Source organism: Hylobates moloch, unplaced genomic scaffold (assembly GCF_009828535.3).
Source record: "Hylobates moloch isolate HMO894 unplaced genomic scaffold, HMol_V3 SCAFFOLD_1, whole genome shotgun sequence".
NCBI classification, from domain to species: domain Eukaryota; kingdom Metazoa; phylum Chordata; class Mammalia; order Primates; family Hylobatidae; genus Hylobates; species Hylobates moloch.
The window spans coordinates 22,783,815-22,810,536 of NW_026652276.1; the positions used below are offsets into that span (position 1 = coordinate 22,783,815).

General features: G+C 45.4%; 1 protein-coding gene across 4 annotated transcripts in view; it reads left to right on the forward strand.

Moving 5' to 3' along the window:
• NHEJ1 (non-homologous end joining factor 1) overlaps positions 1 to 17,576 on the forward strand; it is an 88,147-nt gene extending 70,571 nt beyond the window's left edge. For 3 of the 4 annotated variants that reach the window (XM_032754459.2, XM_032754460.2, XM_058425364.1), the window contains exons 6-8: positions 15,348 to 15,465; positions 16,189 to 16,307; positions 17,090 to 17,576. In XM_032754459.2, the coding sequence (XP_032610350.1) occupies positions 15,348 to 15,465; positions 16,189 to 16,307; positions 17,090 to 17,164 (312 nt within the window). In that variant the 3' untranslated portion in view covers positions 17,165 to 17,576. Of the gene's footprint in view, positions 1 to 15,347; positions 15,481 to 16,188; positions 16,308 to 17,089 lie in introns of all 4 variants that reach the window. The other variant, XM_032754458.2, reaches the window with a different exon arrangement.
• Positions 17,577 to 26,722: the final 9,146 nt, after the last annotated feature.

The window sequence follows — 26,722 nt, forward strand, 5'->3', positions numbered from 1 at the left end:
CCTCAGGGCATAGAATTTGAAAGGCGCTGAGGGCTCAGCACTTCCAGTTCAGTCATTTCATCTCTACAGGACTTAGGGAGACTCTTGTCTCCCTATCCCCATGCCCTATCCCACCCTCCACCCCAGCCAATGTGTTTCTTGCCTGATACCCACCATGCTTGCCCTTAGAATGCTGACAGAAATAGCTTTATCAGGAAAGAACTTGCAGAAATGGCTCTGAGGTTATGCTGTTTACCCTAGCTTAAACTCCACAGGAATCTAGGACTGCGGAAAAAAGAACTGAGAAGTCGCCAGAGTTTCAGCTTCTGGCTTTTTGAACTCAGTGAGAGATTGGCAGCCAAAGGCTCCTATCTAACTGGGCTAGTCATAAGAGAGTCCTCAACTGGAATTGGGATAAACCTGCATCCCAAAACTTTTTCCACAGATACAGACTGTAAGCTCTATGAGGGCAGTGGCCGTGTCTCTACCCCCAAACTCAATTCCCAGCACATACTTCAGTGCCTGGCACATAGTAGATACTTATGTTTGCTAGATGAATGGTCCCTGAACTCTAGGGGCTCACAGCCTAATGGGGAAGACAGGAAATGAGTAAATGAATAACTAAAAAGTATAATTACTTGAGGAAAATGAATAGAGTGCTGTAAAAGCACTTCAGATGATATGGTCAGGGGGCCAGAAGAAGTGACATTTAAACTGAGACTTGAAAGATGAGAAGAAACCAGCCACTTGAAGAAGTTGGGGGACACAGATGGCCCCTTAGTAGTAACTCGGAGGAGAAAGTCTTTATGCCTATCTAGATTTTTGTAGGCTATTTGTGGGAAAAGAAGGGCCCACTGTTGATTCACAGTTAATCTGTTAACTGCTGCCCCCACCCCATGCTGTTCCTTATATATCCAGCTTTGTTTAATAAGGCCTCAGACCTAGTGCTGTTGACTGGGAATCAAAGGCTCCCGTGTGTGGCTAGATGTGAAGAACAATTATTCGATTATGTGTCTGACTCTTCAACCAGACTATGAGCTCCTTGAGGGCAGTGAACCCTGTCTTATCCTTAGGACACAGCATGCTATAGCGTATCCTTGGCGATTTTAATGATCGAATTAATAATAACAGTTAATATTTATTGAGCACTTCCTATGTGCCAGGCACCATAGGGAGAACTTTACATGCATTATCTCATTTAATCCTCTTAATAACTCTGTAGTGCAGGTAGTAATGTCATTCCCATTCCACAGTTGAAGAAACTAAGGCTTAGAGATGAAGACGAAGTAGTGGGTCAGGGATTTGAGTGTAAGCAATTTAACTCCAGAGCCCACACTGTTTTTGCTGGAATAAAGTTATTTTCCCAGTTGCCTTCAAATAGTTGAGAGTGCATGGAACTCTCAAGGGAACAGAATTAATATGTTACATATGTTGTCTTATTTAACAATCCTTGGACAACCCTCATTAGTAGGAATTCCTTTACTCATTTCATAGAGAGAGAATTGAGGCTCAAAAAATTAAGTCACTTGGCCAAGATCAAGATCATAAAACAAACATGTAAGTGGTGGACTTACTTTCAAAACCAGGTCTGTCTGACTCTAGATCATGTGGTCTTTCAACATTCCATGCCACCTCCAGTCTCTCAGCCACTGGTAGGTATCTGCTCCACTGACTGCCTTAAAGTTCTTTAAAAGTTGTCCAAGCCTGTTGGGAGCCTAAGCATCTATTCCTAAAAGAGGAAATAGAATGGACAATAGGCAAAAAAGACGGGGAGAATAGAAACTTTATCTATTTTAAAACTTGTTTTTAAAATTAGAGCTATAATCTACATACCATGAAATATACCAAAAAGTATATACCAAAAGTATATACAATTCAGTGGTTTTAGTGTATTCACAAGGTTATGCAACCATAACTACTATCTAATTCCAGAACATTTTCATCACCCCGAAAAGAAATGCCATACCTATTCGCAGTCATTCTCCATTCACCCTGTCTCCTATCCCCTGGAAATCACTATTCTCTGTCTTTATGGATTTGCCTATTCAGCATATTTCATACAAATGGAATCATACAATATGTGGTCTTTCATGTCTGGCTTCTTTCACTCAGCATTATGTTCTCAAGGTTCATGTATTAAAGCGAATATCAGTACTTTATTCCTTCTTATGGTAGAACAATATACCATTGTACAGATATACCACATTTTGTTTATCCATTCATCTGTTGATGGACATTTGGGTTGTCTCTACTTTTTGGCTGTTATGAATAATGCTGTTGTGAACATTTGTGTGCACATTTTTGTGTTAACATATGTTTTCCGTTCTCTTGGGTATGTACCTAGCAGTAGAATTGCTGGGTCATATAGTAACTCTATGCTTAACATTTTTAGTAACTACCTCGTTGTTTTCCATAGTGATTCATCTTTTATTAATAAACTTTTAAAATTGAAGTATAGGCTGGGCGCAGTGGCTCATGCCTGTAATCTCAGCACTTTGGGAGGCTGAGGCGGGTGGATCACGAGGTCAGGAGATCGAGACCATCCTGGCTAACACAGTGAAACCCCGTCTCTACTAAAAAATACAAAAAAAAAAAAAAATTAGCCAGGTGTGGTGGCAGGCACCTGTAGTCCCAGCTACTCCGGAGGCTGAGGCAGGAGAATGGCATGAACCCAGGAGGCGGAGCTTGCAGTGAGCTGAGATCACGCCACTGCACTCCAGCCTGGGCAACAGAGTGAGACTCCATCTCAAAAAAAAAAAAAAAAAAAAAGTTGAAGTATAAAATGCATGTAGGAAAGTGCCCATATCAGAAGTGTACAGCTTAAAGAATTATTACAAAATTAACATAGCTGTGTAACCAGCACCCAAATCAAGAGCTAGAAATTTTCCAGTACTCAGAAGTACCTGCCTGTTATCTGCCAATATCTACCACCTCCAAAGGGTAACACCACTTTCCTGACTTCTAATATAATCATTAATTTTGCTTGTTTTTGATGGAATAATATAGTATATACTCTTTTGTGTGTGACTTCTTTTACTCAATAAAATGTTAATTTTTTTTTTTTCTTTTCTTGAGACAGGGTCTCACTCTGTCGCCCAGGCTGGCTTGCAGTGGCACAATCAGAGCTCACTGTAGCCTCGAACTCCTGGGCTCAAGCAATCCTCCTGCCTTGGCCTCCCAAAGTGCTGGGATTACAGGTGTGAGCCACGCACCTGGCCCGAAATATTAATGAAATTCATCTATGTTGCTCTTTGTAGCCATACTTTTAACATTTCACTTCTGTGTAATATTTTATTGTAAAGCTATACCACAACTTATTTACCTACTTGTGTTGGGGAAATACATAGAAGTGGAATGGCTAGGTCATAGGTGTGTATATTTTTAGATTTAATAGATACTGCCAAACTGTTTTCCAAAATGACTGTATCAATTTATAACCACACAAGCAGTTTAGGAGAATTCTGGTTGTACTATGTCTTTGTCAACACTTGATATTATCATCCTTTTTCCTTCTAGCCATTATGATGAATATGTAGAGATATCCTGTTGTGGTTTTAATTTTCTCAATGAGATTCTATACATTTTTATGTAATTATCAGTCATTTGAATATGACTAAGCCTTAGGTATGACTAAGTTTTTCTTACTGATTTTTGAGAGTTTTTAATATATTTTGGAAATGAGGTCTTTGTTGGTTATATGTATTGCAAGTGTTTTCTCCTACATTATAGCTTGCTTTTTTGCTCTCTTAAGTGTCTCTTTAGATGAACAGAAGTTCTTAATTTTAATCTAGTCCAATTTATCAACCTTTTCCTTTATGGTTTGTGTCCTGTTAAGAAATCTTTACCTCCTCAAGGTCATGAAGATCAGTACCTTATTTCGAGTGTGTGTGGCAGGTGGGGGAGGTGGTGCATCACCCTATAGAGTACGATTTCTCAGGGCAGAGAAGACACTGTCACCCTGCAGAGAGGCAGGCAGCAGGCGGGATGGGGGCAGGGAGTCCATGAGAACCTGGCTGCTGTGGGCTGTGTTCCCAGCTGTCAAGCGTGTAATCTGGAGTGAAAGAGAATCCTTTTGGTGGTGGAGGTCCTACAGAGAATACTGCAGGGTACTCTAAATCAACTTTGTGCCCTACACACCCAGTTGACTGTCCTCTCTTCTCCACTAAGACAGGGGAAAAAAAAAAAGGAATCTGCACTCCTGCACAGTGCTAGTAGCACAGGGCAGGGATGAAGAGCTTTCAGAGCCAGACTATCTGTCTTATAGCTGTGATTTTCTTTTTGTTATTAAATCTGATGCTTTTGTTCTTTCCAGTTTCTACCACATTGTTTCATTTCCATTTGGGAAGAGGATGTTGAGGTGGCTGTATTTGAGAGAGGTGCTAAAATAATGTTCAAACTGCTTGTTCCCCTGCTAGGCTGGTCGGAGCCCCTTCCCTGAGCCAGAGCTGACAGGAGCTGCTTGTTCTTCTTGGAGAAGGAGTGGGAGTAGAGAAAAGAAGGAATGAGAGTTGCTCCTACACTTTCTGAGGGGCTCTGAGGATCCGTCCCCCCCAGGAAACCACTTTCGTTCCCCGAGCCCCTCTGCTGCTCGTTAGTTGCCCTCCAGACTAGAAAGCCATGGTTTGTGTTGGGGCTGGGTGGGGCTTCAGGGACAGTTTAGGCTCTGGCCCTCCAAAGGGGAGGGGGTGGTTATAGAGCAAGCAGAGGGTCACAGCTCAGTCTGTACCACTTGCTTGTCACCTTGAGAAGTTCCACCTTGTCTAGCAAAACCTCCTTTCAGAGGCAGCCACCACAAAGGGCTCTTATGAGAGCAGCTGCCCCGCCCCCACCTTCACTTCCACTCCCTTTACCATTATTTTTCTTTGGGGGCAGAGCTGAGGGGCCTTCCTGCTATGACTCTGAGGGGCTGTACTTATTTTAAAAGGAGATTCAAGTCTAGAGACTTCCCATACCAGAGATGCATTTTTCTGATTTTCCAGTATACTTGGAGGACTCTCAAGGGGTGAAGTAAGGCTTTCCTTTTCTAGAGGGCATTTTGTCTTTTCCCTCTTTCAGCCTCTTGAGCTATTTGGAGATTTAAGAAGGGAAGTGAGAGCCAGCTTCTAGTACCACTAGACCTCAGAACAGGGACCAACTTCCTTACAGGGGTAGGAGATGGGAAGGAGAAATGGATGTCTCGTTGGTAAGAGGCATTATAGTGTAGAGATTCAAGTGTAGGTTCTAGAGCTCAACTTTCTGGGCCTTCTGTTTCCCCATTCTGCTGTGACCTTAGTCAAGTTACTTAATCTCTTCAAGCCTTTGTTTTCTTATATATAAAATGAGATTGGGCTTCAAGTCATGACAAGTAAATAAGAAAAAAACCCAAAAATAAATAAAATGAGAATGATTTTAGAGCCCAACTGATAGGGTAACAGTGGAGGTTAATTGCAGTAATGTGTCAAAATGCATAGCCTAGTACCTAGCACATAGAAAGCATTTACAAAGTTAATCTTACTAATATTATTCAAGCCTTCTGTTTGGACCTCTCTTTTTTTATTAATTTTTTTTATTAATTTTTTTTGCACACAAAACAATAAACATTTTCTAAAAATACATACAAACAAAAAGATGCATATCAAACATATTGGGAAGGTTGCACATGGGAAGATGGGGAATAGAAATGGGGGGTGGGAATTAAAGAAAATAAATGAGAGAGGGACTTTGTATGGATCAATGATAATAACTCAATCCTCTATGTCTTTGACAAAGAAAAAGGAGAAGGAAGAGGAAGAAAAAGAAAGTGGGATAAAGGATCAGAAAGGGAGGAAAATAGAAAATATTAGAGTATGACTCCAGGGTAGACCTGTTTTGTTGTTGCTGGGTTGGTTGGTTGGTTTGTCTGTTGTATTTTTCATATGTTTTGCCATGTTGGCCAGGCTGGTCTCGAACTCCTAGCCTCAAGTGATCAACCCGCCTCGGCCTCCCAAAGTGCTGGGACTACAGGCGTGAGCTACCACATCCAACTCCCACATTGGGTCTGGCCTCCGTGGTAGACCTCCCAGACGGGGCGGCCGGGCAGAGGAGCTCCTCACTTCCCAGACAGGGCGGCCAGGCAGAGGCACTCCTCACATCCCAGACGATGGGCGGTGGGGCAGAGGCGCTCCTCACTTCCTAGACGGGGTGGTGGCCGGGCAGAGGTGCTCCTCACTTCCTAGACGGGGTGGCGGCCGGGCAGAGGCGCTCCTCACATCCCAGACGGGGCGGCCGGGCAGAGGCGCTCCTCACTTCCCAGACAGGGCGGCCAGGCAGAGGCGCTCCTCACTTCCCAGACGGGGCGGCCGGGCAGAGGCGCTCCTCACATCCCAGACGGGGCGGCCGGGTAGAGGCGCTCCTCACATCCCAGACGGGGCGGCCGAGCAGAGGCGCTCCTCACATCCCAGACGATGGGCGGCTGGGCAGAGGCGCTCCTCACTTCCTAGACGGGATGGCGGCCGGGCAGAGGAGCTCCTCACATCCCAGACGGGGCAGTTGGGCAGAGACGCTCCTCACTTCCCAGACGGGGCAGCTGGGCAGAGGCGCTCCTCACTTCCTAGACGGAGCAGCCGGGCAGAGGCCCTCCTCAGATCCCAGACGGGGCAGCGGGGCAGAGGCGCACCTCACTTCGCAGATGATGGGCAGCCGGGCAGAGGCGCACCTCACTTCGCAGATGATGGGCGGCCAGGCAGAGGCGCCCCTCACTTCCCAGATGGGGCGGCCGGGCAGAGACGCCCCTCACTTCCTAGATGGGGTGGCAGCCGGGCAGAGGCACTCCTCACTTCCCAAACGGAGCGGCCTGGCAGAAGCGCTCCTCACTTCCCAGACGGGGGCGGCCGGGCAGAGGCTCTCCTCATATCCCAGACGGTGGGCGGCCAGGCAGAGGTGCTCCTCACTTCCCAGATGGGGCGGCCGGGCAGAGGCGCTCCTCACATCCCAGACGATGGGCGGCTAGGCAGAGACGCTCTTCACTTCCTAGACGGGGCGGCGGCCGGGCAGAGGCGCTCCTCACCTCCCAGACTGGGCGGCCGGGCAGAGGCGCTCCTCACATCCCAGACGATAGGCGGCCAGGCAGAGACGCTCCCCACTTCTCAGACAGGGCGGCGGCCGGGCAGAGGCTGCAATCCTAGCACCCTGGGAGGCGGAGGCTGCAGCGAGCCAAGACCATGCCACCGCACTCCAGCCCGGGCAACACCGAGCACCGAGTGAGCGAGACTCCGTCTGGAGTCCCAGCACCTCGGGAGGCCGAGGCGGGCAGACCACTGGAGGTCAGGAGCTGGAGACCAGCCTGGCCAACATGGCGATACCCCGCCTCCAGCCAAAGGACAAAAACCAGGCAAGGGTGGTGGCGCGCGCCCGCAAACCGAAGCAGCCCGCAGGCCGAGGCAGGAGAATCACGGGAGCCGGAGGCAGGGAGTGTGCAGCGAGCCGACTACACTCCAGCCTGGGCAACAGAGGGAAGAAAAGAGGAAAGAAAGAAAGAAAAAGGAAGGAAGGAAAGAGGGAGGGAAGGAGGAAGGAAGGAAAGAGGGAGGGAAGGAGGAAGGAAGGAAGGAGGTAGGGAGGGAAGGAAGGAAGCTGGACTTCTTTTTATAGTCTTTCTTCACATCCCCCTCCTCTTCTGACCCTGCAGTCCAGAGAGCTAGCCAGACCTCAGACTGAACCAGAAAAATCTGAATTGTATACATAGGACCTGAACTTTGTCTCAAACTGTTTTGAACTCTGCACCTATCTTACTCCATTGCATGTCCAGCATCATGAGAGAGAGGCAGCAAAATTATCTCACTGTGAAGGGAGGCCACAAAGAAAGTGATTCAGTAACTTGACAAGATTGCATACATGGATGTTTGCGTATATGACTGTATGGCTGCATCCATTCTCCTATCTTGTTTTAAAAGGTGTTGGGGGGTTGGGGGTGAGTTGAACTATGATTTAATTAATTTGCAAGGTCCCTAAACACAAGATTAAGTTTGGGTTTCTCTGTGTTCTTTTTCGTTATAGCCCAGCACTGAGTGGATGCTCAGGAGCTGGAGGCTAATCATAGAGCATGGCGAGGTCGGCAGCAGCAGGGCAGAATAATCAGGGAAGGCCTTGTTGCAGGCACAGACCCAAACAAAGCTAAATCAGACCAAACACAGGGCAGTGTTAGCTCTGTCTTCAGTTTCATATTCGGACCTTCAAGGGCAGTGTGCCTTGTGTATTTAGGGCACTATATTTTCTCCCAAATCACCAAGGTTTCTGATCAGTGAACTGATAGAGGGGTATTCTGTGAGGACAAAGAGACAGACCCAGTATCAGGGTTGGATATTGCCTGAAACTCAGAGGTAGCTCATCCAAGTGAGCCGCTGTGGAAAATTTGAAATGAGGAGAAAGGAGAATGAAACAGTTGTCTTCTAAAAATCTAGATATCACCACCCTATCTCTTTTCTCTGTCCTAGTAGTTTTTTCTCTCAGACTCTGAGGAAACTGTGAAATTAATCCCAACAAAAACCATTTGACTGTTAGCTATTTTTATGGCCTATATCTGCAGGTCGTATTTTTGTATTTTCCAGATAGCTCTTATTGAGTGTATATTACTTAAAAATGGAAATGACATAGCAGAGCATTTGCACAAGCCACATTAGAAAGCAGGAAATGGTGGTGAGAGAGTTCTTGGTTCAAGCATTGCGGGATCAGTTGGGCTGTGCAGAATACTCTTGCTAAAATGTTGTTGGAAGCAAGCTGTTTGTGCTTTGTGTGCTTCTGGAGAGAGTAGCAGCTTTACTCTTCACTGTTATACTTGCCACCCAAAAAAGAGGGTGGAGAGAATGAAGATGAAACTTTGGCCTCTTGGGTAGTTCCTGAAGAATTGGAGAGTAAAGGAGAGCTTTGAGAAGCAGGGGCTATTTTGGGGAGGTAGGGAGACAATACCTACTGAATAGGCACCCTTTAACATATCATCCCATGGAATCCTTCCATTAGCCTCATCAAAGTAGCTGTTGGTCTCCTCATTTTTCTGGTAAGGGAACAGAGGCTAAAAGGGGTTAGTAACACACCTGGTAACTGGCAAACCCAGGATTTAAACCCAGGACCTTCTGATGCAAAAGCCATGCTGCCTCAGTCATTACTAGAGACCGAGGAGTCGGCTAGTGTGGTGATGGGGGACAGTGAACTACCCACAGGTTACTGGGTAGATTTCTGTGTCTCCCTGATCTAGACCTTGACTGGTCACTGTATTACTAGATAATAGTATGCTTTGGGATGCCAGTGAAGAGAAGTTAATACAGATGCTCCTCAACTTACGATGGGTCCGCATCCCAATAAATCCATCCTAAGTTGAAAATAGCAGAGCCGGGCGTGGTGGCTCACGCCTGTAACCCCAGCACTTTGGGAGGCCATGGTGGGTGGATCACCTGAGGTCAGGAGTTTGAGACCATCCTGGCCAACATGGTGCAGCACCATCTCTACTAAAAATACAAAAATTAGCCAGGCGTGGTGGCAGGTGCCTATGGTCCCAGCTACTCAGGAGGCTGAGGCAGGAGAATCGCTTGAACCTGGGAGAGAGAGGTTGCAGTGAGCGGAGATTACACCACTGCACTCCAGCCTGGGAGACAGAGTGAGACTTCATCTCAAAAAAAAAAAAAAAAAAAAAAAAAAAAGGAAAGAAAGAAAGAAAATATCCTGAGTTGTAAGTGCGTTTTTGACTTCTGAGACTATCCAAAGATAGCCCCATCATAGGTCAAGGAGTGTATTGAATGCCTATCACTTTCACATCACCAGTAAAATAGAAAAATCCTAAGTCAGGGACCATCTGTAATTAGATCAGACCTAGTTTCTCTATGTACTTTATCATTAGGGCATTTCTTGAGTCCACTTAGCACTCACTGGAGTAGGGCCAGGCAAGAAAAGTCTCAGTGTGCCTTGCAAAGGGAAGGAACAGACATTTCTTGGGCATTTACTCGACCTTCTCATTTAATCCTTTCACACATTCTGTGATGTAAATATTGTTAGTTTTGATCCCTCAGTACCTGACTCCCAGTGTCTCTCTCTTTTCCCTCCTCTCTCTCTCAAAATAAACCATTAAGTATGATGGCTTGCCCACAGTGTCACAACTAGCAAATAGAAGACCACCTTAGGTACAAATCCACATCTTTGAGATCTTAAGGCCAGAACTTAAAGTGTATTTCTTTTTTTTTTTCTAGTAATTTTTTTTCTAATTCCTGAATAGCCTTGCTTCTTCCTATTTGAGTGAGAACCTACTTTGGACTTTCTTTTTTAAACCTTGATACTATCCTCGCACGTTGGGTTCATCTTTCCTTCTGACTGTCAGCCTTTTACTACTGCAGTTGGGTCTGTGTCATGGACCCAGGGCCATTTCAGGTTATCTTTGATTTAGGGATTTCGTTTGGATGGTAATAGTACCATCTCACAGAGTATACATTTTAATTAGCTATATATTTGTTGGTAATCTCCCCTCTAGAATGTAAACTTAAGAGAGCAGGGAATTTTATCTCTTTTGTTCACTACCATATTCCCAGCATCTAAATAATCCCAAACACCACAGTAGATGATCAGCGAATATTTGTTAAATATGAATGGATTGGCAAAGGGGGAGTTAACGTTTCTTGAAGAGTCCTTCTCATTAGAGTCTTCTTCCTAAATTATGTTTCTTGTACCTTTCTCTTTATTCTGGCAAACTCCTTGGCCATTTGAGACCTTAGAAGAGTTTTCTAATATGCTCTTATTCCTAAGGGAAGCTGATGGTGAACATCGCCATGATTCCCTAAATGGAGATCTGGGCTCCCGAGGGAAGGAAGTTTGTATCTAGACCAGCAATGTTTACCACATTGCAAGAGAGAGGAGCGGAGTTCTTACTCTTAGGGAAGTCACGTGTTGTGGGCCCTGTCCTTGTGATATTGTGATGGTCAGTGCCAGGGTCTCGGGGCTGTGCCAGTTTCTGGGGCGGGTGCCAGAACCAAAGACATGCTCAAAGGCTGACTCTGGAGAGCTCCAGTTAGCTCGTTTTCCCTTTTTCTTCATTAAACCTGTATCCTCAGACCGTGGGCCCATATTTATAGGGTAAGCAGTAGACCAGATCTAGCCTTTCTTACCCAGGATTCTAGAAGTTTCTTTTCTGAAACAGTCTCAGAGGAAAGGAGGAGTGAGGCAGGGAGGAGAGGCAGATTACGTATTTGTAGTTGAAAATGCTAATTGGAAGCTCTCCAGCAAATCCTGAGAGAGTCTTGGGCTTTCTGGACCACTGGGAGTGAGTTTAGACCTCATGAAGATAAGAGTTACCTCTAAAGAGGGGAGGTTGGACCCTCAGAACGAAGATGGGCTGCAGTAGGGACAAGAAGGGGAAATAAAATGCCCTACAGGGTTTCTGTCACTTTGGTTTGCCTAAAGTTTCTGATATGGCTGTATACCAGGGTCCAAAGTCCCAGTGCATTGGAGATGGGAGAGTAATATAGCTCTTGTGGCTGTTGAAAAATCACACTACTAGAAGTAAGTAATGAGGAAGTACTAAGAGTTTAGGTAAATGTAACAGAGAGTCTAAAAAGGGAAGCCTGGAAGAAGCTCTGGATTCCTCATTGTTCCATCAATACTAGTTTGGAGCCGAGGAAGCTTTGGCAAACAGTTGTAGAGTAGAGAAAGCCACTTTATGAAACAAAAGGAAATTCCCATGGGCATAACCTTAATTCAGAAAATGAAGTCCTTTGCAAACTAGTGAATGTGAACTTAGCCTTCTAGTCTTGCTTCCCATGAGACACATCCACATACCCTGTCTTCACACCTTTATGCTTCACTTACTTCCAGCACATCCAAAGTCTAACTTTGCAATGCTTGTCTTGATGTCACCACCTCTGGTGCTTTTTGCAGAACTCTTGTGTTCAATTCATCCCTTTCTTCTCTGGTTCCCTATTACCCTTCGTTGAGAACTCTGCTATAGCAAATCACTTGAAAAATAAAACAAAACAACATATGTCTGCCTATCTCCCACATGCAAATATGAACTCTTTGAAGTAGGGACTCTGAGTTACTATCTTTGTATTAACTCAGACCTGTTTTGAGGGAAGGATTGATGCATCTGTTTCCCCTGCCTTGAATCCTGTAGTGCCTGGCACATAGTAGACTCTCAGTAACTTTTTTGCCTACTAGAATTGATTATGGGTTAATCAGATGAACACGTTCTACAGGTAGGCTGACCTGACTCTTCTTTCTGTCCCCACTTTGGGCAGTGACCCACATTGTGGTCGGTACATCGTGCTCCTGGCTCAGTTGCACTTATAGCAGGGGGCACTATTTACTTTACTTACTCCTGACTCCAGCGTTCTCCCTTTGATCTCTGCCGCCTGCCCCAGGTAGCCACTACCATTGTCCTGCCCCAGGAGCTAATGTTTCTCTTTCCCAAGCTCCTGCCTCTCCACCTCTCTTCCCTAGTATACACTGAGAATGAGGCCCAAGGAATCCGTGATAATGGGGAATGGCTAGAATGGGATTAAGAGTATGGTCTCTCAGCCCCCATGGGTTCCAACCTGGTCCAGTTGTCTCCTTTTTATCTGCTCCCTTTTCTTGTCACCTTGGGGAGCTTGTTCCTCAGCTGGATGGCAGGTGATCTGGGATGTGAAGGATTGCAGGTTGTGATCCTGGGAGAAGCTGGATTGCCCTTTTGACCAAAATTCTGCTGTTCGGGGAAGTAAATAGGATAGTAATTATATGTGCGGGCCCTGAAGCCAGACTGTCCAGACTCTAACCCTGTGCCACCACTTACTAGCTGGGACCATCTCAGCCAAACGGGGTCGTGCTAGTGCCTGCCATGCTCAATCATTCACACATAGTACTGAGCCTCTACCGTGAGCTCAGGGTTCTTCTAGATGCCAGGGAAGTAGTAGTAGAAAACACAAAAATGGTTTAATACATTTTAAGTACTTAGAGCAATGTCTAGCATATATATATAAGCACATATATATATTAGCATATATATAAGCATATATAAGCACATATATATTAGCATATATATATTAGCATATATATATATATATATTTTTTTTTTTTAGACAGAGTCTTGCTCTGTCACCCAGGCTGGAGTGCAGTGGTGCAATCTCAGCTCACTGCAAGCTCCGCCTGCTGGGTTCACACCATTCTGCTGCCTCAGCCTCCCGAGTAGCTGGGACTACAGGCGCCCGCCACCACGCCCTGCCAATTTTTTGTCTTTTTTAGTAGAGATGAGGTTTCACCGTGGTCTCGTTCTCCTGACCTCGTGATCTGCCTGCCTCAGCCTCCCAAAGTGCGGGATTAAGGCGTGAGCCACCACGCCTGGCCATGTCTAGCATATATTAAGTATTCGACAATTCTAGCAATATGCTGTTCCTAGGACTATTCTGAGAATAGATAGTCAGGTGGAATAACTTTGCCAGCAACTGCAGGACCAGATCTCTCTGAGAAGGGGCAGGACAGAGGAAGGGCTTAGATTAGGTTCCACATTTAGACTCAGGTCCAGCATTTCTGGCACTTCGTTTTGAGGTTAAATACTTGAGCTGAGTGAAGGTCTCGCTGAAAAACTGATGAATCTGTTTGATTCCATGGAAAGGGCAGGAGGAAATGACTCTAGACTGCCTCATTCTACCTAACCCATTTGTGTAGACAGCACAGTGCCTACCAAGTCACGTATGAGTGACCCTAAGAGAGGCTACATTTCTTGGGTAGTATGAAGGGAGATGCTAGAGGTCAATATATAAGGAAGGAGGGCAGCTGTTTGCCTCCCCACCATCAGGGCTCTCTGTCTGTGGAGGAGAGAACCCTCCTTTGAAGGCAGTGTCTTGGGAGTTAAGAGAGCTGAACTTAGGAAGGAGAGTGAGGTAGGGTAGAGGTGGTGTGGCCTGAGAGTTTACCTTCCCTGTTTCAGTTCATTCCTCAGGGAATGCTGCCAGAGGGCTGTTAGACTCTAGTGTGATTACTGGCTAGAGGCAAAGTTTGGACTCGGGGCTCTGATTCATTGCCTGTGGTTTCCAGTGAAAGTCCAGGCCTGATATAGTCTTTATGGGGATAGGGTTGGAGTAGAAATGTATGTGACATTTCCTGGTAATCAACAAGGTTTTCAGCTATCCTGACTGGTTCAGCACCTGCTTTCCTGCTTCTCACACTTTCTCTTTTCTATTCTTCTCCCATGAGAGGGCTTTCAGAAATGAATGCCCTTACAGCACAAAAAGGTGCCCCTGACCCAAGATATGGGCCAATCCAGGATTCTTGGGTTGGTTCCCATGTGAGCTGCTGGCATGGCTGCTCTTGGGGACCTGCTAACTTGGCTGGGAACCATGGTGATTTGCACGCCTAGGGACAGGTGAAATAGTTCTGGGCCCTTTCCAAGATTCCGAAGTGCAGCCAGGTTTGGGACCACTAGATACTCTACTCTTTCATCTCATTTTTATCGCACTTTGTTCAGTCTTCAGCCATTACCTTAACCCAGTTCAGCCAAGTGTATGAAACTACAACTAGGCAAAGTATTTTGCTGTGGATATAAGTCCACAGTTCATTCTGTAGTGAAGGAAACAGATAAATATAATGTAATCATAGCAGTGTTTCTCAGCCTTTTAAAAGTTATCACTTCCCTAAGGAACCTTTTAAGACATTTTTTGCCTAATCACTCCCTCTCAGGAAATTTTAATGCCACAGATATACCAAAAAATTATTTATGTATTCTGTGTATGTGTGTGTGTGCACGCTTTATACTTTAAAAGAGTCAGTTTTTTTACCCCTCAAGAACGGTTTTCACCCCCTTGGGGGAATCTCAGCCCACTGTGAGCATGTGGGTGATAGTAAAGGAGGGTGGGACAGCAGTGGGGAATGGAAAATGGCTGGGGACCTCAAAAGCTTTGTCAGCTTTGTTTTTCCTGTCTCCTCTGCCTGAACATCACAGCTCCATAATTGTTTCTTGCCTCTCAGTCTGTCATTACCATTTTGCTCTCTCTCCTTTATCCTGAATTTTATCATTTTTCTCTAGTTTAGGAATGAATTTAATGAAAATAGTAATTTGTTCAGCTCAGGGAAAATTTAGGGGAAATAATTTCCTAAAATAGCCCTCTAAGAAATCATCCCTTTGGAAAAAGAGCCTAGAAATCTATAGGGTATTCATGGGAAAACATAATAGACCTAAGGATTAGGGGAAATAAGATATACATTTGGAGTTGCCCTTCAGAGGAGCTGTCTCAAGAAATCTTTATAGTGGTGCCACCAGACTTGGATATGGACACCCCCTATTGGATCTAACTGCTTTGTATTAATTCATTTGGGGTTGATGCCAGTTCTGCATGTGGGGTATTAGATCACTTCTCTAGCAATACAGTGTAACCAATGACAGTATCTCCTCTCTCTTGCAGAAACTGCCAGAGGCATGCAGCATTGGTGATGGAAAGCCCTTTGTCATGAATCTGCAGAATCTGTATATGGCAGTCACCAAACAAGAGGTCCAAGCGGGACAGAAGCATCAAGGCACTGGTGAGCACTCCAGAGGTACCCAGTCTGTGTGAGGATACAATTGGGATCTAGGTTTATGCTGTCCAATATGATAGTTTTCTAGCCACATATAACCATTTAAGTTTAAATTAATAAAAAAGCAAATAAAACTGAAAATGTATTTTCTCTTTTGCACTAGCCACATTTCAAGTGATTAGTAGCCGCATGTGGCTGGTGGCTACCAAGTTAGTGCAGACACAGAACATTTCCATCATTGCAGAAAGTTCGATTGGATAGCACTGGTCTAGGTACTTAGAAGGGTTAGCAAAAGAACCAGGAGAAAGATTAGTTTCCCTGGCTGGGTGCAGTGGCTCACACCAGTAACCCCAGCACTTCGGGAGGCCGAGGTGGGAAAGGCCAGGAGTTTGAGACCAGCCTGGACAACATAGCAAAAACCTCATCTCTTTAAAAAAAAAAAATTAATCTCCATACCTGAGACATGTCAGGGAATATGTAGAAGAGCAGCTGGCTATTTTGAGTCAAGGAAACTCTCATCCTACCTGCTGAAAGTGGGCCTGGGGAAATCTTTATAGCAGAAACAGGGCTTTCTGAAAGTCAGCTGGAAGTTGGACTTGTGGCTACTTCTGTCTGCTTATATATTTGTACCAAACCCTGGCCTTTATCAGAATGCTTGGTAAATGCTAATATCTTCCTGGTAAGAAGAAGGCATTTATCACTATCTTCTCTTGATCTTTTTGATTTCAGGAGATCCTCATACCTCAGACAGTGCTTCCCTGCAAGGAATCGATAGGCAGTGTGTAAACCAGCCAGAACAACTGGTCTCCTCAGCCCCAATCCTCTCAGTGCCTGAGAAAAAGTCCACGGTGAGTCATGAGCAGCTTCCTGGATGGTGTTCTGAGAGTTGGCACCTATAGCCCCCAAGCCGGTGGTCCCTGGAATTGCTGCTTCATTGGCACTGCCTCAAAAATATTGAGGGATATTTGTGACCAGGCTCCAAATTGTATGTGTCTAGATGGAGAGTCATGGTCTTGCACATCTTCCCTTGGTGTCCCTTCTCTGTAGTTCTTGTACAAATGATGTGCCTTGACTCCTCTTTCACCTTATCCCACTTCCGGTGATGGCCAGTGATGACCAGTGATAGTCAGCGAGGCTATTCCTTGGGGGAGAAGGGAATCTACATCTCCTGCTTAGGGTCTTATATTACATTTGCTGTCTGACATAGACTTCAAAATACCTATGTCAGACACTTCCTGAATGCCTCTTCTTTCTAGCCGGGCATGGTGGCTCATGCTTGTTATCACAACCTGTGGGAGGCCAAGGCAGGAGGATCACTTGAAGCCAGGAGTCTGATACCAGCCTGGGCAACAAAGTGAAACCCTATCTTTACAAAAAACAAAATTAGCCAGATATGGCAGCATGTGCCTGTGGTCTCAGCTCCTTTGGAGGCTGAGGCAGGCGGATTGCTCGAGCCCAGGAGTTCAAGGCTGCAGTGAGCTCTGATTGTGCCCGTGTACTCCAGCCTGGGTGAAAAAAAAAAAAAAAAGGCCTCATCCTAACCAGGAGCCATGAGAGGAAGAAAGTTCCTTTCCTAATTTCAGTAGAACTATTTCAAAACCCCTACTAACTTGGGTTCCCTTTTTTCTAGGGTACTTCAGGCCCTCTGCATAGACCTCAGCTGTCAAAGGTCAAGAGGAAGAAGCCAAGGGGGCTCTTCAGTTAACCTGTGGTGGCCTCAGCTGCTGAGGATGGACTTGGAGAATGGCTTCCAAGCTTCACCTTGAAAGAAGCTTACATGGCAGCAATATTTCTAAAATAGTGATACAGTCAGAGGCCTACTGTAAGGGCGAGAGAACTGAAGTTCATGTTGACAGGCCCACAGGGAATTGGCCTTCCCTCTTCAAATGGAAGCCAGTCTCTGAGAATCCCGTGCTCTCCTCTCTTTTGGTGGAGGTTCTGTAGGTTCAAGTTTCTACCATGGACTTTAGGTATATAGGGCAAGTCAGCAAGAAAGCAGCACACACTCAGGAAGCCCTGTCTACCTTTCCCTAGCGTCTCTAGCCAGCCAGCCCCAGATACTCCTCAGAGACCCACTTCTCTCTTTTGCATGGAATAAAAAGCACTCATACTCTCTGCTTTTGGGATTACTTATGCTGTGGAACTCATAACCCAATTCACTTCCTTCACTGGGTCCCACCCCATTGTTGTCTCTGGATGAAGTCTAGCCATCAGTCCAGTCCTTCAGATTCTTCGTAAACTTTTCTGCAGTTGCCAGAGCTAAGCCTCCATTCGGAAACTTCAATCTCAAGAACTCTCTTGATGGTGGGCACAAGACAGATAGATGATTGCTGCTTTCCTTTGCCAAACTTGGATGCATTTTTCTCTTTGCTTCCAAAGTATAGGCAACAGGTTAAACTACCACGTGGGGTAGTTTATCGATCCTCCCGCCTCATCCTCCTGCGTAACTAGGACTAAAGGCACACACACCACACATAGCTAATTTTTGTATTTTTTTGTGTATGGAGACAAGGCTTTGCCATGTTGAACAGGCTGGTCTTGAACTCCTGGGCTCTAGTGATCTGCCCACCTCAGCCTCCCAAAGTGCTGGGATTACAGGCATGAGCCATCACCCCTATCCCATTTCTGGTTTATTTACTTTTGATGGTTAAATGCCTCCTTATTCATATATCCTGTATATATAGTGGTGTTTCTGTCCTGATGTCAAGTCTCGAGAGAAGATGGTCAAACAATAATAAAATAATTATAATAACAACAATAATAAATAGCTAACATTTATTGAGCAGTTAATGTATACCAGGTACTCTAATGAGCACCTGACATTGATCCTCATAGCATCATATGAGGAAGATGCTGTTAACCCATTAAGAAATTGGGTCTTGAGAAGTAAGTGACTTATCAAAGGTCATACAGCTAATAAGTGACAGCCAGAATTTAAGCCCAGACAGCTGAGTTCTTAACAGCATTATTATATACACTAATGAAAACATTTATTTTCCAGAAAGGACATTAGGTCCTTCTTTCCAGTCTCCCACTGTAAACCTCCTTATCCCATGACCTTGCCTCCTTTCAACAGGATGCTCTACTACCCAGGGGCTCTTCAAGGAAGGAGCTCTTGAGGACTCCAGGACTTACCCTCATGCTTTTTCCTGCTAGCAGAGTCTGAGAGCTCCACCAAGGCTCATTCCCAGTCACTGCTGATAACTTTTCTTTACCCCCAGACCACAGGACCCTAGAGTGTGCTGTGTGGTAGTGACTGTCATCGAAGTGAATTGGGAACTATATAAAAACAGCCTATCAGCTGGCTTACTTTGCTCTTTCATTACTTTTTTTTTTTTTTAAATGGAGTCTTGCTCTTGTTGCCCAGGCTGGAGTACGATCGCACAATTTTGGCTCACTGCAACCTCCACCTCCTGTGTTCAAGTGATTCTCCTGCCTCAGCCTCCTGAGTAGCTAGGATTAGATGCTCGCCACCAAGCCCAGCTAATTTTTGTATTTTTTATAGAGATGGGGTTTCACCATGTTGGCTAGGCTGGTCTCAAACTCCTGACCTCAAGTGATCTACCTGCCTCGGCCTCCCAAAGTGCTGGGATTACAGGTTTGACCCACCGTGCCCGGCCGATCTTTCGTTTCTTTTCAGCATAATTTAGATAGTCAAATTTCAGTATCTACGAGGCACATGGAAAATGGAAAGGCTTCCCCAGCAAGCTTGGAGAAAATATGGGTTCTTCACCCTAGGCATTCCCTGTACTGTAAGAGCACAGACTCAAGACGTTTTTCATCACAGCGGGGCCAGAGGCCTGTGAATCCCTCAAAATTGTAGGTAAAATCTTAAGAGCAAAATTTTGTTGATGTTCTCAAAAAGAATGTGTGACTTTCTAAAAAGGTTAAGTAAGAACATAGCTAGTAACCTTCCATCCACTGCCCCCATCATCCCCAAAGGTTGCTGTCTCCATGGGGTATTGCTTAAATACGTCCTTAGAGAAACATTGCTGCCAGAGGCCCTGCCACAGACATTCTTGCCCCAAAGCCCTTACCCCCAAAGCTAGGAGGAGTGGTTGAGAATCATTCATCCTAAGGCAACTCCAGGGAAATCCCTGCTTTGACAAATTGGCCTAGCCAGGCTGTATTCCAGCCCTGCCCCCTGGCTTGGGCCCCTCCCTGAGGCCCCCAGCCTGGCCCAACCCCCACTCTACATGCACATAAAAGGGTCGAATTCTCGTGGCTGCTCCATAAATTTTATTCCGTAAATATTAGTTTTCCCTGTGTTTAATAAAGCAGTGGCCCACCTCCCCGCCTACCCGCCCGCTCCCCGGGGCTGGGGCTGGGGCCAGGGCTGGCTGGTGGGAGAAGGGACTCTTTCAATTGCTTTGGAGTATTTTTAGAAAAAAAAATAATATAAGGTGGTTTACACGAGCAAGCCAGCAAACCAGGAGCAGGACTTGGGACCTCGAGGAAGTTCCTGCAGGAACTTGACCTAAAAAGTAGAGAAATAGCGCCACCTAGGTTGCAAGGCCTACTTGGCCTTGCCGGCTGGTCCCCCATAGTTAGCTAGGACAGGCATGCTCTTTGCTTAGAGAGAAAGCCTCATCCCTTTCCACTTTAGCTGGGTAGCACCTCCTTTTCTCATGCCTCAGTGGGGGCTTCCCCAGCAACCTTTAAAAGCAGAGCTCAGGCTGGGTCCTAAAAGATATCACTAGGGTCATTCTCTTCTCTTGTCACCAGGCAGCCAGTCTCCCAGATCAAGGAGAGTTTCCAACGGATAGTAAAGTTATTGAGAAGGCAGGAAGAAAGCTTCTAGTCTCCATCTTTCCCTGACTCCTGAGAAGCAAATTCCTATGGTGTAAGGTGGCAAAGAGTTAGATCTGTACTTCTATGCTCTGAACTGGAAAGATTCTAGCCTGTTGAGACCAAAATCCTTCCACAAGCCTGGTGCAGCGCACCCACAGTGAGCACTGGGGGAAGGAGAGATGCTCACATCTCTTGATACTCAGCCCTACTGCTGCTCATTTTTATCCAGCGGTACATTTGGACTCCCTTTTCTTTCCTTCCTTTTCACTTAGACCTCGCATTTTCCCAAGCCCTTACCTCCTCCTTATCCCACATCTGTTGGGAGATAAGCAGGGGCCCCTTGTGTACTCTGTACAAAGCTGGCAGGGGGAGTGGGGAATGGAAAAGGCTGTGCTGCTCCTCCTGGTTTCATTCCTTACATTGTCACTAGGAGCATTTTCCTCTCTCCATTTATTCTGTCTCTCATTTTCTCCTACTTACAAAACTACACGGATTCGCTCCAAAGAGTATAGAGTAAGCCGAAATTCTCTTAATAGCCCTTCCTCATGATATGGTAAGCTCACTTTGTCTGTTCTGCTTATGCTGTTAATGTAGACTGTGTTAATAGACACATTTCCTGTGCACTTTTCTGTTTTCATCCTTTCATTAGGTTATACTCTTTGAGAACAGGGTCAGTTTTAACCCTAACTCAGAAAATATCACTGCAGGGGTATTACACTATTAACGAATATAATTTTATGTTAACTAGGTTTTGATACAATTAGGATATGTTTTTCTAAGCTCTGCTGTAAAGTAGTTTCTGTCTTCTAATTTTTCTTGAAGAAAAAACTGTTCGAAAGGAATAAGTGACATACTGTAAGGAAGCCACCAAACTCAGAGCTCAAGAACCTTGGTTCCTTGTCTCTGTTACTAATATCCATAAATGTATGGGCTAGCAAAATTGTAATGGATTACACTAGGCCCTTAGATACAGAGGGGAATGCAGGAAGAGAAGGAAGCCCACACTTTGTAGGAGGGGGATTCCCAGCTGCAGTGACGCCCTGGAAGCTGCTACAGGGTACTCTTGTCCAGGGCAGCTCATTGCTCTATGCTTTTTTCTTGTGTTCTTGGCCAAGGCCTCAGAAGATCTCACCGTGAGCAGAACATCCAGTGCGTGGGGGGTATGAGGTAGCTTGTCTTATGTGAGGAAGAGGGACCATAGGGAATCCTTCTTTATTTGAGCATCTAGAAGTCCGTCCATCTTCATCTTTCATCCCATCTTCTGAGACTTTTTTTTGTGGTGGCCTTTTATGTATCCTCTCAGCTCTGGGCTCTCAGTTCTCTATCCTAGCACATAGGAAGCCATTAGGTAGCACCCAAGTATTCTGGCAAAGGCTTCATCACTCTTCTGAGCTATTAAGTCCCACCCCACTCAGTTTCTCTATTTGGAGCCCAACAGATTTTGCTATCCTTCCACCCACTCAGCACCCAACTCTCATGGGTTCTCGAGAGTCTGGGCCAGCCTACCAGGGGAACCCGGAAGAAGCACTGGAAGAGCTCCAGGGTGTGGGGAGCGCACAGCCATTGACTCACCTGGGAAGATTGTGCTAGGATTACTTGACCTGCTGGGCCAAGGGCCAGTAGTTAAAGGAGCATGCAGTGCCACACTCTTCCTCTCTCCCCTTACTCTGGGGCCCAAAACAGTAGCAGAGTTAGAATTGGGGAGTAGGGCTCAGGGGCTGCTGGGAGTCCCTTCTGAAATGTGTTGTATTTACTTTTTCATATTGGCAGCTGGAAGGGGAAGCCCATCCCAGCTCAGCATTGTTGTCTAACATGGTTAATCAGATCCTATAATCCTGCTGTGGAAATATTGGGCCTCACTCAAAACAATAGAGACTGAGAATATTGTGGTTAAATTTCAACCAACTGCCTCCCTGGCCTGTTTGCCTAACCCCTACCCCCCTCTCCCGGGCCAGAGTCCTCCTAGCTTTATGGACCCCTGATAGGATTGACGGCCAGTCAGAAATGGGTGACAGGAGAGGGGAGAATGGAGTAGGGGAAGGGTGATCCTCTTGACTGGCACTTCATCCTGGCTTTTCACTCCTACCTCAGGCCTTGAAGGCTGAGCAGGGGATGGTGAAAGGGGTTGGAGCTGGTAGGGAAGCCCCATAGGGTGTGGGTCTCCACTCAGGGGTCAAGAGCAGTACTGTTGGGAATCATGCATGGTAAAGACAGCCCTTACTCAAGACAGAAAAAGCCTGATGCCACATGAGAAGGAAAGACTGCCAGTTTCATTTAGCATTTTTGCCTAGGGGGGATTTCAGGGCGTCGTGTCACGTGGGAGGAATGGGGAGGCACTAGTTGCAGAAGGCAGAGCTGGTAATAATTTAGATTTTGTTTCATAGATAACAGCAATACTAATAACGGTGTGATGACATTTGAAGGTGATACTGATGGCCTGACTTGAGTGGTTTTCTGATAGTGGTAATGTCCGTTGTGTTGCCCTCTTTCATAGGTGTGAATTAAATCTGGCAGGAAAATTTACATAATTAGAATAGCAAGACAAAGGGAATACATCATTTCAGAAGGATAAGCTGTACGATGGTATTTTGAATTAAAAGATTGAGTGTCTGGATTGTGCTAAAGGGGAAATTTAAGACTGATCTCCATGGCTTACACCTGTAATCCCAGCACTTTGGGAGGCTGAGGCGGGAGGATTGCTTGAGGCTAGGAGTTTGAGACCAGCCTAGGCAACATGGCGAAACCCTGTCTTTGCAAAACATTTTTAAAATTAGTGTGGTGGGCCAGGCGCAGTGGCTCACGCCTGTAATCCCAGCACTTTGGGAAGCCGAGGCAGGTGGATCACCTGAGGTCGGGAATTTGAGACCAGCCTGACCAACATGGTGAAACCCCGTCTCTACTAAAAATACAAAAATTAGCTGGATGTGGTGGCGCATGCCTGTAATCCCAGCTAGTCTACTCAGGAGGCTGGGGCAGGAGAATCGCTGGAACCCGGGAGGCAGAGGCTGCAGTGAGCTGAGATCACGCCACTGCACTCCACCCTGGGCGACAGAGCAAGACTCTATCTCAAAAAAAAAAAAATTAGTGTGGTGATGTGCGCCTGTAGTCCCAGGTACTCAGGAGGCTGTGGCGGATTGTGGGCTTATTGAACACAGGCAGTTTGTGGCCATTCAGCAGGAAGCATAATGCCCCTGTTGGTGGTGATTTTGAATAAGCACTCAATGCAGTCAATAAGTATATAATTTGAGTTAATGCTTGTTTAATGATTCTTGTTTCTTGTTGAATGTGGGTTTCTCTATCTCATTCCCAATACATTTCCTACAAGCCAGCGTCATTCCCTTGAATTGCTTTATAGTGATCTAGAATGTTTTCCCATTGGATTTTCTCATTTGCAGTTCGAGTCTGTGAACACCATGAGGTTTAACCAACATGAGGTTTAAGCCAACTTTATAGGCTTCCTATATCTCCCTTCCTGGTCAGCAATATAGCCCATTCTCTGAAGCTTCCAGTGGGGATTTTTCTTCCCACTGAATTCTTCCTATTAGTTATCTAAGTGGTTTAACTGTTGAAATGTTTTCCATCATCTTTAGATCCTTTTGAAACCACTTTCTCTACCTGCTTCAGTTCCATTTGATGACCGCCATTATCTTTGAGATTCCCATCCAGAAAAATGCATACCTCTTAGGTTCTCACGGCCAGGAACTATTTCCTAAGTTGTCTTTCTGGTGGAAAGCTCAGCTCCTACTAAGCAGTCCTTGCTTCAAAATGGCTTTGATGAATGACCCAAAGGAGCCAGGCCAGTCCCTGAGTCATCACAGAGCACCCTAGGTGAGAAACCCTGAAGTGTTCTCTGCTGTTGCTCCACCCCTACCCTATATGAACAGATTAAATAGTTTCGTTTGGCACAGTTCTGCTATTTTCATTTGTCAAACCCTAAAAATGTACACACACTTTGACCGTTCACTAGTCCATAGTGCAGGAACTGGGGCCTCACTGTACTTCACCTTGTTGACTGGTGACACCTCCAAAAACAATGTGGCTGTGACTTGTGCTTGGTGAATCCCGGGTGCATGACAGCCAAGTACAAACTCGAAGTCAGCTGCCTCACAAGCTGGGTGTCCTAGTGAGGAATCTTCTCTGCCTTTTGCTGAAAATATCACCGTGTTAAGTTTCCCCTTTATTTTTAAAATTTTCGTTTATTTATTTTTGAGGTATCTCACTCATTCGCCCAGGCTGTAGTGCAGTGGCACAATCATGGCTTACTGCAGCCCAACTTCATAGGCTCAAGGAAAGCCATTAGGCCCAGCCCAAAGTTGATATTTAAAAGATAGATTCTTTCCCCCAAATTGTTTCTTTTTTTATTTTCTCCCCCACGGGGTCTCACTAAGTTGCCCAGTCTGGTCTCAAACTTCTGGGCTCAAACAATCTCCTTACCTCAACTTCCTGAGTAGCTGGGACAATAGGCGAGTGCCTCCACACCCAGCATTCCTCTCAAATTTTTCAAGTGTGGGAGCTAGGTGAGGTGGCTCGCACCTGTAATCCCAGCACTTTGGGAGGCTGAGTCGGGTGGATCACGAGGTCAAGAGATCAAGACCATCCTGGCCAACATGGTGAAACCCCGTTTTTACTACAATTACAAAAATTAGCTGGGCGTGGCAGCACACACCTGTAGTCCCAGCTACTCGGGAGGCTGAGGCAGGAGAATCACTTGAACCCAGGAGGTGGAGGTTGCAGTGAGCTGTGATAGCGCTACTGCACTTCAGCCTGGCGACAAAGCAAGACTCTGTCTCAGAAGAAGAAAAAAAAATTTAAGTGTACGAAGGAGAAAGTGAGAACCATGACAGGGTTGGTCTCTCTCTCTCTCTCTCTTTTAAAGTTTAAAAGAATCCTATATGTAAATACTGTTTTGTTACCTACTTTTACTTAATTATGTTGTGTCTATATTTATATGTCAATACATAAATCTCTTTAAAGGGTAAATTATCTTCACTCTGAGCTTTACAAAAAGTTTGAAAAACAGCCTCGTGATCAGAAAGTAGAAAGTTAAACTCACTCACTCCATCCTCCTCTCCCGCGACTCTCCCACCTAGCTTTATTTTCTTTAGTCACAATGGTCTCCTTGCTATTTCCCTGACATGCCATGGTTCTGTCTGCCTACTACGCTCTTCCCCTAAGTATCTGCTTGGTCAAAACCTTCACCTCTTTCAGATCTTTGCTCAAATTGCACCTTCTCAATGAGACCAACATTAACCACTCTACTTAACGGAGGAATCTGCCTTCTGACCTTGCATCCCCCTCCTGCCACAAGCTGGCTGCACCCAAATCCTTTCACCCTGTTTTAGGTGCTTGGAATGTGGCGTTTTGCCCATAGTCCTTTCTTATTCCCTTCTAACCCATTATTATTATTACAGATGATCCCCAATGTACGATGGCTCAACTTACAATTTTTTGACTTGATGATGGTGCAAAAGCCATCTGTATTCAGTAGAAGCTGTACTTTGAGTGCCCATACAATCATTCTGTTTTTCACTTGCACAATAGTATTCAGTAAATTTCATTAGATATTCAACACTGGATTATAAAACAGGTTTTGTGTTAGATGATATTGGCCAACTGTAGGCTAATGTGAGTGTTCTGAGCATGTTTAAGGTAGGCTAGGATATGACATTTGCTAGGTTAGGTGTATTAAATGCGTTTTCGACTTAGGATATTGTCAACTTACAGTGGGTTTAGCGGGACACAACCCCATTGTAAACTGAAGTGCAACTATATATTTTATTTTATTTATTTTATGTTTATTTTATTTTATTTATTTTATTTTATTTTATTTTATTTATTTTATTTTATTTTTTGAGATGAAGTCTCACTTTGTTGCCCAGGCTGGAGTGCAGTGGCGTCATCTTGGCTTACTGAAACATCCCTCCTGAGTTCAAGTGATTCTCCTGCCTCAGCCTCCCTAGTAGCTGAGATTACAGGCACGCACCACCATGCCCAGCTAATTTTTGTATTTTTAGTAGAGATGAGGTTTCACCATGTTTGCTAGGCTGGTCTCAAACTCCTGACCTCAGGTGATCCACCCACCTCGGCCTCCCAAAATGCTGGGATTACAGGTGTGAACCACCACGCCCAGCCTATTTATTTAGAGACAGAGTCTTGCTCCGTCACCCAGGCTGGAATGGAATGGTGCAATCTTGGCTCACTGCAACCTGTGCCTCCCTGGTTCAAGCAATTCTGGTGCCTCAGCCATTTGAATAGCTGAGATTATAGGTGGATACCACCATGCGTGGCTAATTTTTGTATTTTTAGTAGAGACGGGGTTTCACCATGTTGGCCATGCTGGTCTCGAACTCCTGACCTCAGATGATCTGCCTGCCTCGGCCTCCCAAAGTGCTGGGATTACAGGCATGAGCCATGGCGCTCAGCCAGTTGTTTGTTCTTATGTTCGTTTTTAATTGTCTGTCTCCTCAACTCC